Source organism: Podarcis bocagei (genome assembly GCF_964188305.1).
Source record: "Podarcis bocagei genome assembly, chromosome: 12".
NCBI classification, from domain to species: Eukaryota; Metazoa; Chordata; class Lepidosauria; order Squamata; family Lacertidae; genus Podarcis; species Podarcis bocagei.
Genome location: NC_138137.1, coordinates 33,965,687 through 33,986,133, shown reverse-complemented (window position 1 = coordinate 33,986,133; position 20,447 = coordinate 33,965,687). Strand labels below are relative to the sequence as shown.

Genomic DNA, 20,447 nt, shown 5'->3' with positions numbered 1-20,447 from the left:
GGCAGTCATATAATCTTGCAGCATCATTAAGTTTCTTTCTCCCCTTTTCTTACATGGCCTTTCAAGAATTACTTCTAATAGATATCGAAGGGATGTTTGACATTCTTCCCCCAATGTTTTTTTAATCATTATAGTAGAGGAGGAATCTAAACATAATGTCATATAAAATATTGATGCAACAAGATGAGAGTGTGAGAGAACACTGGTTCAATGATTTTTGGGGCGGCGGCGGGGGTGTGTGTGCTTTCCATGGACTTCTGGAAGGCCAGTGCTAGATATTAAATGTGTGAACGAAAGGCTGGACAACATGAATGCTATGTAGCCAGCTTTTCAATGCTTCTCAGAATATTTAGCAGAAGGAATTCGTATGTACGGGTTTCATCATACAAATGGACGTTTGCAGTCAATACTAAGACACATTAATGACATATACATACACTTTCTGTGTCACCATTTTATGATATTATATTTTACAGCCAGGATCCAAGCAGTCATGCAACTATTTCCAGATGTGGTAAGGGATGTTGGGCTTGTGTTTCTCAATGTGTCTTTACAGTACCTGCCACAAATCAAGTTTTTTTTAAAAAGGAGCTTTCAAAAATGTCACGATTTATTCAAAAAACGAAAAGAGTCTATGACATTGGATCCTAAGATAAATCAGCTTAAGACAGTGCAAGGGATGAAGCCCCCCCTCACAACCATCCCCTGAGCCCTGTTGGAAAGGTGGGGAGGAAGAATAACCATTGGACTTGGCTCCTAAGATACGTTAACAAAGTTTATGGGAGAAAAGTTCCCCCTATATCTGCAGCACTCCATTCTGCATTGACACACCAAAATGGCTTTTTCCCCTTTAAAGAGCACATACCTGGCTGGGCAGCAGTAATGGTGTTTTTCCAGCCCCAAGAAGGAAGAAAGGAGAGAGATCTCTCCCTTCTCTTGACCAGTGTGCTGCCAGGAAGAAATGCCCCAGTGACCCTTGGGAAATGTAGTTTTCCCAGCAGCAATTTCTTAACATGCACTTCCATGGAACAGAAACCATGCTTTTTTCTGTTATTTTCAAAGAAGCAGCTTGGATGCTTTTCCAAGCCAAAGTGACATGAGCTGGGAGAAAGTCACCCATGTCTCCTTATTATACTAAGAGTGAACAACAGTCTTGTAAATTGCCATAACATAAAGTCCCACTGTTTCATATGCTTACCTCTCCATTGAAGAAACAGAAAATAGTTGCCACAAGTAAACCCTAAGAAGAAGAAAAGAGAGAAAATTATTCAGACTCTTTCTTTATCTATGCCTTGGCTGCTTAGGGTGCAAAGTAATGATACAAAATTTAATGCCGCCTTCATTTCATGCTGTATAGTTGGACTCTAATGTAGCTAAAGAAAACTGTCCTACAATTACAGCTTCTCATTGTTGAAAGACAAAACAGTGATATCTGCCAGGTTATCTCCCCCTCACCCCCATATCAAAGCCAGCAATGGCATATCCTCAACTAAGAGAATCAAGAAAGTGGGCGTCTTTGTGTGAGAAACATACCCACTAAATGAGAGATGGAAATCCGTGGTACATTGGTTTTAAAAGCTGCCATGCATTCTCAAAAAGAAAAGAAAAAAGGACCAGAAGCACATCACGTATGTTCTTCTATGTGATTACCCAAGAACCCCTCCCCAAAAAGAACCATCGCATAACTGACCTAAGTGGGACGATTAAAAACTGTGTGGAAATGAATTATCAACCAAAAGTTTGGCGTATGGAGATCCGGAAAAGAATAAGGGCTTTTGGAATGGTGCAGCAATAAAACGGGAGTCGCCATGTTGGTGGGTTCTGTCGAAAGACTGATGACTGAGGAGGAGGAAGCTATGGATTTGTTTTTATATGGGATTTCTGGCAGAACCTCCTCAGAAGACTGAGAAAGGGAGTGACAGACCTGTGAAGATTAACGAGTAGACGACAAGAGTGTGTTTATTTATGGAAGTGATGAAAAGCAGCAGCCGTCTGAATATGACCCTTGGATGAATGGAAAAACCCACACAGGACTACAATTGGTTTCAACTCGCTTGTGGAGACTATCAGAGGTCACAAAGAAAAAGGAAAAATATATGAAAACATCAAGAAGAGATGTGGAAAACAACAAGGAAGGATTGGATAGAATTGTGAACATCATTTGGGCAGATTTGTGGACATCAAAGCAGCAGCAACAAGATGATTGGATCCCTTTCGGAACTTGAAATATGGGCACCCCCAACAAAAATTTAAAATTTGGCTTTGTAATTTGGAATTAATGTGATTTGATTGGTCTGTTAATATTTTTTTTTTAAAAAAAGAAACACATCACGCATGACCCCTAAAAGACAAGCAGATCTATTGTGGCGTAAGCTTCCGTTTGTGCCAGTAGCAGCTTCACTCCTGATTTGGAGAGTATTTTTGTCATGAACACATTTGCGTGAGGAATGGGTTAACCTCTCTCCCCAACCATCCTTAAGGACAGTAGGGTAGGGGCTGTAGTTCAGTGGTAGAGCATCTGCTTTGCATGCAGAAGGTCTCGGGTCCAATCCTGGGCAGCCCTGTGAGAAATCCTGGAGAGCTGCTGCCAAGCCAGTGTAGACAGTACTGAGCTAGATGGACCAGTAGTCTGACTCAGTATCAGGCAGCTTCCTATGTGTTCCTATGATCCTCATCCCCCTTGAAGCTCATATTTGAAAAGGACACCTCACAAGGCACACACAATAGTAAACTATGTTGTACTACCAAAATGTGTAGTACAAGGCAATTCAATCCATGTGGCCTTGGGAAGTAAATCTTATTGTGTTCAATTGAGTATTTACAGGTGTTCATCAGACTGCAGACAGATATACTTTTCCAACACCAAAACGCAGGTCTTTCTCATTTGTGCCCCTATCCTCTCTAACGAAAGACACTTTGGGTCACACAATTTCTTCCTTTCCTGCTCTTATCCCTCTAAATTCTCTTCTCATTTGCAGTTATATAGCCATATTGTCTTTCACAAGAGGATAACGGGGATCATGGCTTAAAGACAACGGGTTTGCTCAGATGGCCTTGAAATTAGATTTTAGTTAACAGTTCTGTAGAGGAGTTTGTCTGAGGTGAGAAAAGGAGCCTGATGTGTCCAAAAGGCAAAATGTGTCCAAAAGTGATGTTATTTCTATAAAACAGAAGGGAACAGCAGTAAATGGGTTATAAATATGCATGCACAGTAAAGAACCTTGCCATTGTACATTGTACAAAAAGGTGAAGAGAGGCCTCTGTTTATGAATTGTTTAAAAAGGGTGAAATGGCATGGAATTTAGATCTGTAAATGCTTGACAGTTTGACCCCGACACTACTGTCCTCCTTGCTTAATTGGTAATTATATTGCAGATATTTGGTGGCTATATTATATTAAGATATTAAGAAAGATGGTGCAAAAATGCCAGACCACCCACAGAGAGAAATACAGGGTGAGTCCTTTAAAAGAGGCCCCACGGATATGGACTACACATGTTTAACGGGGCCTCTTTTAAAAGACTCACCCTGTAGCTAAACAGTCCCCATGATCTGTCCGCTGAACACATTTCAACTGCATTTACTCCACGACAAAGCAGTGCTTTTCAACAGTAAGTTGTTGTCAGACTCCCACATTATGTTACAGCTATGTTGCAGTAAATCTGCAGTCAGGACTCACACATATCTAGGGAATGACGTGTCACCATTTTCATTAGCGAAAAACCACATTCAGATGCTAATATAAACACCTAGGGGGCAGCGGTAGAGGAAGCCTCTCAGGCACCTGGGGCAAACTGCCCATAGGGGCGGGGCAAGCGGCACCCATAGAGAAGGGCCATCTCTATGGGCGCCACACCACATTGCGCCCCCGTCCCGTCCACACTCTCCACCCACTGCCTCCCCCCCCCAGCTGTAGGGCAGCTGAGGCCCTGGGGCGCACCATGCCCTTACGGAGGGACGAGGCGCAGCGCAGGGCCTCAGCTGCTCTACAGCTGGGGGGAGGCAGTGGGCGGCCAGCACAGAGCCTGCGGGTGCCTGAGATGCGTGGCTCAGGTGCACTGCAGGCCCTGCGGTGAGTACTGCCCGCCATTTTGTCACTCCCGTCAAGGTGACACCCGGGGTGAGCCACACCCCCCGCACCCTTCCAACGCCCCTGCCTAGGGCAGAATTGGGATTGTGAGCACCCAACTTCCATGCATGCACTAACATCCACATTATAATGGAATTATTGCAGCACATGCAATCCCTTTTTCGCCAAGGTTTGTTGCTCATTCAGTGATAAACTATGGTGTGTCATTACATTTGGCTTGGACTAAAATATATGAAATGTTCTGAATGTTCTAAACCAACATATAAAGACTGTGCCTTATTACTTAGTTTAAGTTGCCCAGCTTGTATTGCATTTCACTTATTTAAGTCAATAAATTGCTAATAAATCCTAATTAACAAGGATTTAATTCATTAATATATAAATTTGTTTGGGAATGGGCCATGGCTCAGTAGTAGTGTACATGCTTTGCAGGTGGACAGTTCCAGGATCAATCCCTGGCATCTCCGGTAGCAAGCAGAAGTGGCTTGCCAGCCAGGCAGATCTTTCTCATCTCCTCCTCTCGGAGGCAGCTTGCCAGGTGAGACCAAGCTGCTTATGTTGGCTTCACAGCAGGTAGATCACTGTTGCTTATCTGAAGGGGGAGGAATGAGCTGGTGTAGAGTTTGCTGCAGTACAAACACCTGCATAGCCAATCTGGCACTCCTGCTGGTGCGTTTGCACCATGCTGACTTCCCTGTTGCCCCTCCCAATAACCAGTAGTGACCCACCTGCTGTGAAGCTAGCATAAGCAGCTCGGTCTCACCTGATGAGCTGCTTCTGACAGTAGCTGAGGAGAAAGATGTCTAATTAAGCAATAGTAGGCTAGACGGACAAATAGTCTGGCCTGTTACAAAGGCAGCTTCCTGTGCCTTAATTAATATATACCATTATTTATCTGTAATGTAATCTAAATGAAGAAACAGGGTTGGGCGAATCTGTTAATTTTGATTTCTCTCAAGTGTCCTGTTTTTCCAAACTTGAGTTCAGTCTCCCACATTTCTATATCTGTATCTAATTAAATACCTGAATAATGTAGCACTTCACTTATTTTGTTTTTGCTTATTCTTGTTAAGTACCACCTGTGTAACTGCAAATAGATGGAGCAATCTATTTCCAACCCACACCAATTTCACATGTTTGTTCATTTGTATGTTCTATTCAGTTTCTACAGTAATCATGTTTTTTTTAAAAAAACCCTGCACAAATAAATTCTATTGTATCACAAAATACTAATGAAGTGCATATTTTATCTCAATAGATGTGTTTCTAAATGTGTTTTATCTTAAAATATGCATTTTTCAAAAACCACATTATGGGGACCATTTTTTGAGGAAGAATTTTGTATCACAAAATACAGAGAAGGGCAGAATCCTAAGGAGAATTACGTTCCCATCTGCACACACATCAGGGAGGTAGAGATCTGGTCAGTTTGCATCAAGATTAACAAAAACAGAACTCCTCAAGCCTCCTAATGCGGAGCTATAGGATTTGAACTCGGTAAAGAGAGGTGGATCTCAGACCACTTTGTTTTTACCACTTATTTTTAAGCTGTCCACTTTCTTCATATGGCAATTTTGCCCCATTTGTTGCAACAAAACTAGCTCATGCTACTAAAGCATTTATGAGCTTACTGAACAGTGAGACAGGATCCTCATCAAATGCTCTGACTGAAACTGCTATGTGATAAGGACAATCTCATAAAGAGGGCAGATGATGTAAAGAGCTAGAGATGAATTGACTCTCATAGTTCAGAGCCACTTCTAGTATGGGAAACCTGGTAGGGGATACTTCATGGTGTTATTTTCCAGATGAGGATGTTATTCTGCAGAGAAAACGCTATTACATTTCTAAATGGCAACAGGCAGTCTCTATTTCAGCCCCTTGTAGCATCTTTGTTAACTCGGGAGACCATCAGGATAGCAAGTTACAAGCAATTCCCTTTAATTCAGTGGGTAGTTTTTGGGTTTTTTTGGGTATGTTTTCATTAAGATAGGTATTTTTGCGTGCGCTTTGACTTAATACTTGGTGTGCATTGCTTGGTTGATGAACTGCACCACAAAATTCAGAGAAGTACACATTGAAAAGGGATGCTTATGATTCAGTTCACATGACAGTTCAAGCAAATGCAAATTGGGTAGATATCCGAACAAATTTCTCCCCCATTTTTACATACCTAACTAAAAAAATAACAACCACAACATAAAAACCATAAAAACCAGACCCATACCTGGTAATGCATTAATATATGCATGATGTAATCATATACTTCGCCCGCAAGCTTGTTTTCTGGCCTCCATGGAATAATGACAAACTGAATTCCTAATAAGGGCACAAGGATTAAAGTGGCTCTGACAGCTTTCATGTACATGTTGGACTCGGCACGATGAGTGTCTCTTAGCTTGGTTACTAGAACTCGCACAATGTTAAGCAAAAAGAAAAAATTGACCTGTAAGAACAAATGCTTTATTAATCAACCACCATTTTAGATTTATTTTATGTACAAAAAAACAGAACTTGTAAAACATTAAAATATCACGCACACACATATTTTGTTTCCACAGACATTTTGGAACGAGATCAATTGAAATTGCATTACATGAAAACGGTGCATAACTCAAATCATTGATATGTAAAATTAAATGGATTCAAACATGAAGCTGACCCTCTGGAACTTTGTAAAAATAAATAGTACAACTAGAGCTGGGAGCAAGGGAAAATAACATGGACCAATGGTCCAGTTTCCTAGGTCACATATTTTAGGACTCGGCAAATTGTATTCTCAGGACCAGACTGAGTTTATGGCCTATCTGCATCCCTAAAATGGATGCTCCCTAATCCCTGTTGACTGATCCCTGGGGAATAGCCAACAGGAGCAGTAGAAGATCTGGTTCAGTATGAATCCTCCTTGGTTGGATGAAGGTGGAAAACTTTGCCGACTGTCCAAATGCAGGTAACGTAGAACTAACGACTAAGTGTATTTAGCAGGGGATAGTCCCCAGTCAAAGAGGCCAAAGGCTGTAAGGAGGCAAGGCACATGCTGGTGCCTTCCAGAAGACGTTGGACTACAAATCCCATAACACCTGTGCACTGGCTATGGTGGCTGGGTTGACTGGAATTGTAGTTCTAGGTATCTGGGGAGCACAAGGCTGAGGAAGGCTGCAGTAGAGACATCTGGAGAAGAAAACCATGTAGAGGCAGGTGCTTTGTCACCCGCTGTCTGTTCCTCTATCACACCCTCTCCAATATTCAGAAGGAATAAATTGTTCTCGTTTTTCTGTATTTTTTATTAAATAACACTGTTTAAAAATGTTCCTTTCCCTGCTCCACACCATGTTATCTGAAGTGTCTTTCTGAAGCTTAGCTTTCTGCTAAAAGTGCCGCACTTAATCACAGCTACATTAGAAATTAAAACACATATATAGAAACCAGAGAACAAATGTACACCTTTTCCCCTTTCAGCATTGAAACAATGCTTAGGCATGTGTGCGCGCTGTGGGGGTGATTATAATTTTATAGTCTTTAAGTTGCTGAGGAATGCTCGTAATTGGTGCTTATTCAAAAAAATCTGCCACCTTAGGGCCACACTACTTCTGACACTAGAAATGTCATTTGCAGTTGAGTAATTTCATTTTCTAACATTAATTAGCGGGGTGTCTGTGTGTGTGTGTGTGGTGCAATTGGGGGGGGGGAATCAGGACAACAGTTCATGGGAAAGAAGGCGCAAGCTTTCTGGTGTAATTATTCCAACTAAAATTACCCTCTGCTATTTGGCATGGGATGGTTGCTCCCCCAGCACCAAAAATTCCTTTTCGAACAGCTACACATTTAGTCCCTAAGCATCTTTCAGGGGAAGGGCTATAGCTCAGTGACAGAGGACCTGTTTTGCATGCAGAAGGCCCAGGTTCAATCCTCAGCATCGGCTGGGAGAGACTCCCTGTTTGAAATCCTCGAAAAACCCACTGTTGGTTAATGTAGATCAGGCATCTTCAATTTTTTTCAGGACTCACTCATAATCCAAATATGTACTTGAGGACTCATTTCTTAATCTTTTACCATATACTGGTGGTTGTGCTCCTGCTGTGACCCACCTTGGATCAGGCTGTGATCCACTGGGTCCCAACCCATCAGCTGAAGACCAGTGGTGTGGAGAGAACTGAGCAAGATGGACAAAAAGGTCTCTGCCCTTGTATAAAGGCAGAATTATTGGTTTGTTTTTGTTTTAAAAACAGGTGCTTAAACTGTCTACTTTATTTTGATGACAAAGCACGTGAGCAGTAATAAGGTAATGGTAAAGGACCCCTGGACGGTGAAGTCCAGTCAAAGGCGACTATGGGGTTGTGGCGCTCATCTCGCTTTCAGGCCGAGGGAGCTGGCGTTCGTCCATATACAGCTTTCTGGGTCATGTGGCCAGCATGACTAAACCACTTCTGGCACAACAGAACACTATGATGGAAGCCAGAGCGCACGGAAACGCCATTTACCTTCCCGCCAGAGTGGTACCTATTTATCTACTCATGCTGGTAGGCTTTCAAACTGCTAGGTTGGCAGAAGCTGGGACAGAGCAACGGGAGCTCACTTCATCACGGGGATTCGAACCGCCGACCTTCCGATCAGGAAGCCCAAGAGGCTCAGTGGTTTAGACCACAGATCCACCCTGACCCAGAATGCACTCCTTTTCAGGACAGGGGCTCTGTACTGGTTTCCTGCTTAAAATCCCCTTGCCCCATTTGTTCCAAGTATGCAGTTTTACAGCAAATGGTTCATTCAGGGGGCAAACAGCAGATACCCATTGGGATCACAACCTGAATCAGGGCCCTGTACTGGTTTTGTGAGCTCAGTTCCTCAGATCGCTTAAGCCGAAATCATATGATTCTGGAAGCAACACAGACACTGCACCAATTAAGAAAAGAAAAGACATGTCTGCTTTGAGCCCAAGTACCATTATCTCTCCTCCAGTGGCTTCTGAGCTCATAGCCAATGTATTTTTGGAAAGGCAGCGCTGTAATGAGCAAGCCAGATAGTAAAGGAGAGGATTTGAAGCCAGCAATCATCACACCTGTTTTTTTCCTTTCTTTCATTTCTTTTCTGAGAGTGATTAGAGTTCCTTTTTAAAAAGATGATAGGCTTAACTTTGCAGAGTAACCAAAGCATAAAGCTTGGGCGTAGTGGTGGTGGAGTTCAGAAATAGGAAAAGGTTTGCACATCATCAGCCAACCTTGGCCTTTAGGATCCCAGAGCGGAGGGGGGAAAAACCAGGCTGCTGCAATAAATCTTGAGCTGGTTGTGGTTCTCGAGAGGCCAGAGGGCATGCAAAGTATTCCCATCCAGATGATAAAATTTAGTATGGCATTAAGCACAGCAGCCCTCTTTCACAGACCGTTACACGGAAAACGATCATGTGTCGTTTCCATTCTGGGTAAATGAATTGAGTCATTGAAGCCTGACTACATAAGCAACCTACTATTTCTCCAAATATTTTTTATTGTTTTATTTTATTTTATAATTTTATTTTATTGTTTTAAAAAGGCATCAAAACTCTGTCGGAAAACTGAAAACTAAATTAACTTTGTGAAGACAGACTGAGGCTACTTCCACTGCCATTTCCACCTTACTCATCGCCAGAGTATTTCTGCTTATGATGCACATGTCTGCAGGCAAAAGCTAAATACCAGGTCATCCCATTTTGAATCTTCTGGGGTGTCAACATGCTGATTTTACACAGGTTATGTATATAAAGCTGTGGGGAAGGTGCTTTGCATGTAGAAGGTCCCAGGTTCAATCCTCAGCAGGAGAGATTCCCTGCCTGAAAATCTGGAGAGCTCTTGTCAGTTTGTGTAGACTGTGCTAAGAGAGGTGGTCTGACTTGGCCAGTCTTGTCAGTTGCAATCCTATTAGAAACAGCTATCAAAATCTAGGCAGGAAACAATACACAGGCATGGAACAGCTTCAGGATTCGTGGTAGCCCGTTCAAGAGCTTTGCTTGGCGGTAGCAGCTACAATCCATATTAAGGCCGGCCATTCCTGCCTTATGCTTGGGTGGTGAGCTTTCGTGGAAGGTCCTATGGGAATAGTGCACCCCTCCCAATTTTGTATACCACCATTTTATTTCTGTGTTGGACGCCATTCTTTCTCTTTTTCAGTTGAATTAGCTGTTGAATTAGGTTACCTTTTTTTGTACTGTTTTTAGATAATACGGTATAGATTTCTTTTCTCTATTGACTTTGGGCAGTGCAGTATTCAACTTACTAATGCTTTGCATTAGTGCACATCTTAGCACTAGTGCAAGGGGATTTCCTCCCTCTCCTCGCTCCTGTGTGCCCCACACCACCCCCAAATCCTTTTCGGAATAGATTTAGTGGGTGTGTTGGGGGAGGAGATGGGGGAGAAGATTGTGTTGCTCAAGGAGAAATCTTTTCAATGATGGAACCTGTCTTAGCGGCACACTGAGTACAACTCAGTCTGGTTATTTTTAGGGAGTATGCTTTCTGAATGGGTGGCACAGAGCCTAGGACTTGCTGATCAGAAGGTCTGCGGTTCGAATCCCTGCAACGGAGTGCGCTCCCATTGCTCGGTCCCTGCTCCTGCCAACCTAGCAGTTCGAAAGCACGTCAAAGTGCAAGTAGATAAGTAGGTACCGCTCCAGTGGGAAGGTAAACGGCGTTTCTGTGTGCTGCTCATGACTCGGAAGCTGTACGCCGGCTCCCTCGGCCAATAAAACAAGATGAGCGCTGCAACCCCAGAGTTGGCCATGACTGGACCTAATGGTCAGGGGTCCCTTTACCTTTATGTTTTCTGAACTCTTATATTTATTATTGTTCATTTGGTTGTGAGACACTTTGGGCACATTTTTTTTAAAAAAATATTAAATTTATTTTCTATCACTTTTGGAGACTTGCTTTAGATGGTTTTGAACCTTGAGTCTGTCTTGTATTATAGTGCTGGTTTTATGTCTGTGTTCTGTTATTGACATCATACTATTACTTCTATTTTGTTATGTGATTTTTAATTATGTGGTTTATTTATTCTTATGTTAAATTTCTTTAAGATTATTTTGAAGTGATGAAAAACGGCATATAAACACATTAAATAGAGTTGTTCACACAGGGCCTAATTCCCCAAATTTCAAAAGGAAAGCTTCTGGGTTCCTGAGGGCAGCCAATATGCTACTTGAAGCAGCAACAAAGCTTTCTCCCTCTGCTAGTTAGGGGGTGGGGAAGGGTGGGGGAGGAAATAACAATTTCATCTTTAAACGTAAGAGACCCACTCCCAGCTGGAAGTTCCTTAGTTCCTTCCCTGTCTCCTGAATATTAATCCAGTCTCTGAGATGACTTTTGCATCATTTGAAAGGACCAAAAACCACTGGGGTTAAAATATGTTGGCCTAATGCTATAGATATATAACCACATAATCAATACAATCATGTTCCTGAAACCATGTCTGGCATATTGAGAAGCTCCCTGCTGCCACCCGTGCTTTCCAGGTATCTGGAGTCAACTAGGAACTAAAAATATCCCAAAATAATGAGTCAGCTCCTTCAAAAGATCACACGGGGCCAATTAACAAGAAGACAAAGACGTATCAAACTGCAAGGATAATAAAAGGAGCTGAAGGAAGAACTCATAAGTAAAAGCTGAGAAAGGCGTGTAAATTCAGCCAAGGAGGAACGAGGAAGGTGGTGGGGTGAAGAGGAGACAAAGCATGATTATACAGAAAGGAAGGAAAGGAAACACTTGCTCATATTACGCTCAAGACAACGTGCAGAGAGTTGAGGCCTGCCACAAAAACTGTTTCTTTACACAGTTCCATTTCCATCTTTGCATGGATTGCGTTAGGAACACAGGAAGTGGCCTTATATTAGAAAACCTAGCTCAAATCTAGCTGTACATCAGGGGCAGCCAAGGTGTTGCTGCACTACAACTCCCATCAGCCCCTGCCAGCAGAGGCAACAGCCAGGAATAATGGGAGCTGTAGTCCAATAAGTCATACCTCAGGTTACAGATGCTTCAGGTTGTGTGATTTCGGGTTGCGCAGCGCGCCAAACCCAGAAGTACCAGAACAGGTTACTTCCGGGTTTCGGCACTCGCGCATGTGCAGAAGCGCCAAATTGCAACCCGTGCGTGCTGCAGGTTGCGAACATGCCTCCCACACGGATCACGTTTGCAATCCAAGCATCCACTGTGTCTGGAGCACACCATCTTGGCTATCTCTGCTTTACAATGACTAGCTGTGGCTCTCCAGGACTTCAGACAGGTGTCCTACCTGGCCCTACCCAGACATTTAACTAAGTGAGCAGTGGTGGGAACAAGTTTGCACATGCCTGACCTCTACATGTTTTTTTGAAGGTCTTAAAAGACATCCCCCACACGAAAACAGCTGCACGTACATAGGGTAGCCCCCACTGTTTTCAATGGGGCTTACACTCAGCTAAGTGTGTGCAGGCTTATAGTCTCAGAATGCAACCCTATGCACTTACTTCCAAGTAAGCATCCATAGGGTTGCAATGCATCTTCTGATTCTAACCAGGTTTGCTCATAAATAGTTTTACATTACCGTGTTACTTTAAAATTTAAATAATCTTAAATTATTGCTATTAGCGGTGTTGGGCGCCATGCAGAAAAGGGGGATAAAAATACTAAGTCATAACTGTAATCATTAATAAGATCATTAATAAAATAAAAATAAGAAAAAAATAACAGGTTGTATTCAATGTTAGTCTGATTCAGAGCAGACCAACTGAAATTGATGGCCATGGCTAATTTAGGCCTATTAATTTCAGTGGGTCCCCTCTGAGTACCATTTACTTGGATTTAGATACTGTATTGGCCCGAATATAAGCCACACTTTTTCCCAATTTCCAATCATGAAAAGTTAAAGTGCAGCTTATATTTGTGACCTTACGCTGCCGACAAAGCAGCCCCCCCCCCCGGAAGCAGCCTGGAAGTGTGGGACCGAAGGGGCTGCCAAATTTTAAAGATGCAACTTATTTGTGGGTGCAGCTTATATCTGGGCCAATATGGGAGTAGTAGTAATAATAATAATAATAATAATAATAATAATGTGCTCTTAATGCAATAGGAAATGATTTTCTCACCAATAAAGCTGCCATCACAGGCCCATGAACAACATACAACAAGTGAGTGTCCACACTAATCCAGCAACTGGAAGGAGAGAGAAAAAAAATTACTAAAAGAGCAAAATTGCTTTGTTTTTATAAAGAAATGCTAAGTAAACTATAAAGAACAAACATGATACTTACTTATCGTTGAAGTATTTGGTTCTTGCCACAGCATGAATTGATGCCGGCACTAAAGGAAACCCTAGAATGGATAATTATATGCATCACATTTCAGTTTTTGTAATGCAATCTATGTTAGGCTGAAAAAACCTTATGAAAATCATAAAGAAATGTGAATTAGAGAGTAACAAGCCTATCTCCGTCCGTAAAGTGCAGTACCTATGTGAGAAAGAATGTTCCCACAAGACAGTTACTACATATGAAGGCCTTAAAGCGTGAGGAACCTGCAGCTTTCCAGATCTTGTTGGTTCTTACTAAAGGGAGAGAAGCACAGCAAGAGACTTCCCCCAAAGAATCCTGGGAAATGTGGTTTACCCCACCACATGCTACAATTCCCAGCACACTATAGTTCCCAGCATTGTTTGTGGTTTAAATGTATGTTGCGCATGCTGCCAGGGTAACTTGACCACCGACTGTAAATATATTTCTTACTCTGGCTGTACAGAAGAACCTTTACAAGCGAGTCTTGTAATGAATATGCCTTGTCAGTGCGAGAGATGTTAGCGCTGCTGGCTGAGGCATGTTGAATGGTTTCTTTAAATGTAAAGGTTCATCATTGTTCCACTCCATGTGTATGTCTTTAAGGGGCCAGAGCAAGGGCCAGAGCAAGATAACGAGACCCAGCTTTACAGCTGTGAAACATAGCAGGTGCTGCTGAGTTGTATTTGATTAAGGTGTGTCAGCATCTGGGTGTAGTATATAAGGAGCAGCACCTAGCTCTCCCATTACCCTGGGGGATGGGTTGGTGGTTGGGTCATGTTTGTTTGTTAATATATTTAGTGTAAATGGAGTTTTTGTTTTTCTTATTAAAACCTTCTTTAAGTTATTTTTGAGTCCTTCCTTTTTAATGCATGATCTCCCCAGCAAGCTCTCTGCAGCGTCACTATACTGCAAAAAGCCAACATCTTTGGTTATGGGCCCAGCTGCTGAGTGGATGACTGCATATTTTTGGACTCTGAGAAAGGTTTGAAAACTCCTTCTCCTGTTAGCGTAGTTTTTGTGGGTCTGGAAGAGTTCCAGAATGGTTGACCGGGTTCCTGAAGCTGAGAAGGCTCTGGTCTTCCCACAGCTAACAGATGAGAACTATAGTTTATGGTCTTTTCGGGTGGAGGCGCTTTTGACCTCTAGAGAAGTATGGACCTATGTAACTGATGACCCTCCTAACCCTGTAACTAATGCTTGGTCGAAAGGAGATGCAAAAGCCAGGGCGATAATTAATTTGGCAGTCAGCGACCAGCAAGTAGTCTATATAAGAAATAAGAAAACTGCCAAAGAAATGTGGGACAGTCTTGCAGCAGTGCATGTTAGAAAAGAGTCAGCGTCTGCATTGACGTTTTTCAAGCAGTTGTACCAGACGAAGTTGCAGCCTGGTGGTGATTTGGCAGCACACTTGAGACGTCTGGAGGCAATACGCTGCGAATTAATTCGAAGGGACATGGAGATACCTGATATTCAGTATGTTTTTATCATCCTTTGTTCCCTTAATGAGGACTTTGATGGTATAGCTAGCCAGATATCTGCCGTTCCACCAGCACAATTAACTGTGGAAGGGGTAACGGCAAGATTAATGGGCGAGTTGGATAGAAGGGAGGCTTGTGCCATAAGCACTCCTGTTTCCAGAAAGAATGAGGAACACCATATGCAAACTTGTGGTGATACAACTGCATTTAAAGCTGCAAAGCGTTGTTGGTTCTGCAAGAAGCAAGGACATTTTGCAAGGGACTGCAGATCCAAAAGAAAGCAAAGTACTCCCAAGCCTGTTTCTGTTCGTCAATTACGGTCGTCAGCCCAGCAGCCGGCATCGTATAGTAGAGACAGAAACGAGCCGCGAGCTTTTCACGCTCGGACTAAAGATCGTAAAAGAATTAAAGATGCCAAGTGGAAGTCTTTTGTTATCGACTCAGGAGCATCTCGGCATATCTGCAATGATCGAAGCTTGTTTATTTCTTTCGAAGAGGAAATTGGTAATGTACATTTAGCCAATTCACAAGTCCTGCAGTCGCTTGGCAGGGGTACCGTTAAACTTGACTCTTTAAACATTACTATAGCGAACTGCATTTACTGCCCGTCAGTGGACAATTTATTGTCAGTAAGGTGTTTTGCCCGTCAAGGCATAACTGTGCGTTTCTTAAAGTCTATGTGTGAGTTTTTCGAGGGGAACAAACGTCTATTGTATGCCCGGGAATCTGATGGTTTATATAGACTGTATTTTCGAACCTACTCCCAATCGCCTATAAATTGCAGAGCAGCACAGTCAAGCCAGGAGTTGAGGAATGTAAGGCCACATTCTGGGTGTATCCACGTGGCGCACAGAATTTTGGGACACCTGAATTTTGCTGATGTAATTAAGACACAGAATATTGTCAATGGCCTCAGCTTAAAACCATGTAAATTCTTTATGCAGTGTCTATCTTGTTGCAAGAATAAGATTAAGGTTGCACGCAAGGGTAGGTGCTCAGATAGGAAAGTAACTGAGCCATTTGAGCGTGTACATTGTGATTTAGTTGGGCCACTCCCACCATCATTAGGAGGTTCTAAGTACTGGCTTACTCTCATAGACCAGTATAGTAGATATTGTTGGACTTATGCAATAGCTGAGAAGTCCCAAGCATTTGAGAAGTACAAGGTTTTTTGCAACTGGGTAAAAACGCACTTTAACAAACCTATTAAGAACCTGTTTTCTGACCGGGGCGGGGAATTTGTTTCTGAGGATTTTGAGAAATTCCTGGAAGTGCAGGGGACTACTCATGAGTTATCTTGCCCCCGAAGTCCCTGGCAAAATGGGCTTGTTGAAGTTGTGCAGCGTGACCTGCAGGCAGGGGTTAAAACTTATCTGCATGATGCTAATCTGCCCAAAGACTTTTGGGCTGAAGCGCTCCATGCCTTTTGTTATGTTAGAAATCGCAGTTATCATTCTGGTTTAGATGTCACCCCCTATGAGAAGCTGTTTAAAAAACGCCCTAATCTGAAATACCTACGCATTTGGGGTTCAGATGTAATTATGCATTATCCTGCTAAGCAGAAATTGGGTGAGCGTAGTGTTCAGGGAAAATTAATGGGCTACCAGCAGGGGGCGTACAGAATTTACATACCAGCAACTGGCAAATTTCATATTACCAGAAGCATGATACAAACTGTAAATTGGAATGGGGTTGCTGTTTTCCAAGATACCGATGGTATAAATGATACTGAGGAAGAAGAGGAAGAAGCAGCAGCAGCAGCAGGAGGAGGAAATGGTGATTCTGAATTAATAGAAAAAGACAAAAAGCCTGTTGAATCTGGTAATTTGTTTGATTTAAAGTCACAGGCACCCGAGGGGAGGTTAGATTCTCTTGAGTTTTCTGACCGTGAGCTTAGCCTACAGGCACCTCTTCAGTCTGACAATGATGATTTACAACCTGAAACTAGTAGTTCACTGAGTCCCATTAAGTCTGAGGAGTCTGACTCTCCTTCCGGACTGAGACGTTCAGATAGAAAGAAACAGAAGCCACAACGTTTCGCAGATGAACATTTTAATACTGTGTATGCCAATAAGGCGGTTTTTGAGCCAAAAAGCTACAATGATGTTCAGAATTTACCTAAGCACCAAGCTGTAAATTGGTATAAAGCTATGAACTCTGAGATAGCTTCTTTAAAAGAGCATAACACTTGGTCTCTTGTACCACAAACCCCAGATATGAGACTTATTGATTCAAAATGGGTTTATAGAGTTAAAATGAATGACAAAAATGAAGTTGTAAGGTACAAGGCAAGACTAGTTGCTAGGGGCTTTCAACAAATTCCAGGAGAAGATTATGATTTGTGATTCACTAAGTGTAAAATATGAAACAGTTAAGCTTTTGTTAAAAGATACATCAATTTGTGGAAAAGCTCACTACACAATGTTTTTCTGCTCTTAAGAGAGTAGTGATGTACCTTAAACATACCAAACATTATAGGTTGCAGTTTACATTACACATGAAAAACATGTACAAAGTATGCTTTATGTTTTTGTTCCACAATAATGAACCGCAGGGGAAATCTTGAATGGTTTCTTTAAATGTAAAGGTTCATCATTGTTCCAATCCATGTGTATGTCTTTAAGGGGCCAGAGCAAGGGCCAGAGCAAGATAACGAGACCCAGCTTTACAGCTGTGAAACATAGCAGGTGCTGCTGAGTTGTATTTGATTAAGGTGTGTCAGCATCTGGGTGTAGTATATAAGGAGCAGCACCTAGCTCTCCCATTACCCTGGGGCAGGGGTCTGCAACCCGCGGCTCCGGAGCCGCATGTGGCTCTTTTACACCTTTGCCGCGGCTCCGGGGCGGATACTAGCAAGGGGAGGAGGCGCATTGTGCGCCCCGACACTCCCCACTGTGGCGGGAGCTGTACTGGCTGTGACGCCGCATGGGGGCGGTGCGTGCGTTAGTCATGCACCGCCCCAACGTCACCTTCCCGCCCGCTGTCAGATCGTGGCTGCGGAGATATATTTGTTTTAAATGTCGCAATGGTTTTGCGGCTCCCAGTTGTTGTTTTTTCTTCGGAAACGGGTCCAAGTGGCTCTTTTTGTCTTAAAGGTTGCAGACCCCTGCCCTGGGGGATGGGTTGGTGGTTGGGTCATGTTTGTTTGTTAATATATTTAGTGTAAATGGAGTTTTTGTTTTTCTTATTAAAACCTTCTTTAAGTTATTTTTGAGTCCTTCCTTTTTAATGCATGATCTCCCCAGCAAGCTCTCTGCAGCGTCACTATACTGCAAAAAGCCAACAAGGCAAGCCATGGAGTTAAGGCTGACAAGCACATACATACAGTTATTTTTCCAAAGCATTTTTCTTTTAACACTGCCCTGACAAGCTTGCCCCTGTCAAATTAAGTACAGGCTCAGGGTGTCTGAAGGAGTGAAAAGTTTTTGCACTCAGATCATTGCTCTGGTTGAGGTAAGCCTCCAAAAATGCTGAAACAACTAAAAATAAATAAATGTCAGGGAATTCAGTTGGAGGGACTGCTTACAGATATTGATCATACTAACATTCGGGGGGTGAGGTGTAGTGGAGCATGGAATACTTTCTTTGGTTATTGATTTCCGTCTGGTTTTTTTAAAAAATAAAACACTGCCATTTTAAAGCAAACTGCTGTCACTCATTTTAAGAGCTATTCTTTTCTATAATAATGTTCAGAGCCGTATGCCTCTAAATACCGTATTGGCCTGAATATAAGCCTCACATTCCCCCCTCCAAATTCTGACCATGAAAAGTTAAAGTGTGGCTTATATTCATGACCTTATGATATGCAGCCAGGAGCATGGGAAAAACAGCGCTAGGAGTGCAGCAAAGCGGCGCCTGTCCTCTCCCCCAAGGCCAGGAAGGGAGAGAGCGAGGAAGGGGAAACACAGCGCAGTTCCCCCTCCCCATGCCCAGTGTGCAGCCAGGAGCAGCAAGGAATGGAGTGGCTTAAATTCAGGTATTCCCCCCCCCACATCAATTTTAAAGGTGTGGCTTATATTCAGGTGTGGCTTATATTCAGGCCAATACGGTAGATTGGCAAAGTCTTCTACACTTTAAAAGCATGTTTCCTGCCTTATATGTTTTCCAAGGCAAAAGGCTAGTGCTGCAAGTATACATGTGCTTCATAGGACTTTAGTCCTTTGAAGAAAGTGTTGCTGTTTAGGTTTTCTGACATTCAACATAGAGCACAAAGCCGACTATGGAATTCGCTACTGCAAGACGTAGTGATGATGACCACCAACTGAGATGCCTTTAAAAGGAGATTTGACAAATTAGGGAGGACAGGGCTACCAGTAGCTACTAATTATGATGGCTTCAGTTCTGAGGGAGGTTTACCTCTGAAAAGCAGCCACTGGGGCGTAGGAGAGAGGAGATTGCTGTTGGCCTAATGGCCTGATTGCAGGCTTCCCATAGGCATCTGCTTGGCCACTGTGGGAACAGGATGCTGGAAGAGTTCGACCTTTGGTTTGATTCAACAGGGTTCTTTTGCTTTTATTTACATGAATACAGTTGACTTGGTCCTGCTTTGTTTTAACTAACAAGTCAGAACAAACCACCATCCCTGGGTTTGCATGACTCGAGAAACTGGTTCCTTCGAAATCAAAGGCGAAAGCTTCTAATCACCTCCTGTCATTTGTAAAGGAGGAGGAGCTGGAAGCGTGTGAATCCAAGGCTGCTGCGTGCTTGTCTCCATAACGCTAAACCATGGTTTGGCATAACTTCTCAGCCGAATCTATGCCTTCTCGTATTCTTCAGGTTTAAGCAATAAGCACTGCTCTATTTTTGCTGTAACTGAAAATAAATTCATCGGTATTGGCAACAGTAACTGGGCTGATTGGAGGATAAAGACAGAAAATGATTCTGAGAGTGCAATTTTATACACGTCTACTCTGAGATGAGTTGGACTTACTCCTAGGTAAGCATATAAAGGACTGGAGTCTAATTTCACATTTCAAAAAACCACGGGCGGAGTAACTTTTTTACACTTCGTTTTTGTTAGCATATAAACATTTCAAAACTAGAATGTGCTTTCGATAAAAAAACCAATACGTAGTTGAGTTATGTGGATTTTGGGTGAAGGCTTGCAAATGATTTCAAAACTTATCCAAACATCAGCATTCTGGTATGTTAATGTCTGTGATATGTCATTACTGCTGATGATGTTGGAGCGACTTTTGAAAGTTTTATGGAAACAATCTGTATTCAGATTGCTTGAATAAAAACAAGATCATTCTTCTTGCAAGCAGTTCTAATTTCAGCCTCAGATAACACTGATAACTCTTGCTTTCTTGCTCCACCTGAGTGGTTTTACATCTACTGAAGTGAAATTGTAATGTGCAAAGCTGTCAATATGACAAAGGCAAAACAGGCAATGGTTTGTCTTCCATGGAAGTATGGCAGGAATCAGTTTTGCATTTTTAACAGCTCTCCTTAATAAAATTCAGATAGTTCATTTAGTCATCTCCCGATTAGCATTCTCATGGATATTGATTCATGTTAAAATACATGCAGGGTTGGCATATTACCACAATGCACCAAATACAAGATTAAGCCAGCTACTGTCTCAAGGTTTTTAGTCAAA

General features: G+C 42.5%; 1 protein-coding gene across 4 annotated transcripts in view; it reads right to left on the bottom strand.

Annotated features, from left to right (window-relative positions):
* The window catches only part of CALCR (calcitonin receptor), a 158,032-nt gene that overhangs the window by 11,235 nt on the left and 126,350 nt on the right, over positions 1-20,447 (bottom strand). For 3 of the 4 annotated variants that reach the window (XM_081163087.1, XM_081163086.1, XM_081163088.1), the window contains exons 9-12: positions 13,347-13,407; positions 13,182-13,248; positions 6,318-6,536; positions 1,199-1,240 (exon numbers count right to left, since the gene is read on the bottom strand). In XM_081163087.1, the coding sequence (XP_081019213.1) occupies positions 1,199-1,240; positions 6,318-6,536; positions 13,182-13,248; positions 13,347-13,407 (389 nt within the window). The remainder of the gene's footprint in view (positions 1-1,198; positions 1,241-6,317; positions 6,537-13,181; positions 13,249-13,346; positions 13,408-20,447) is intronic. The other variant, XM_081163089.1, reaches the window with a different exon arrangement.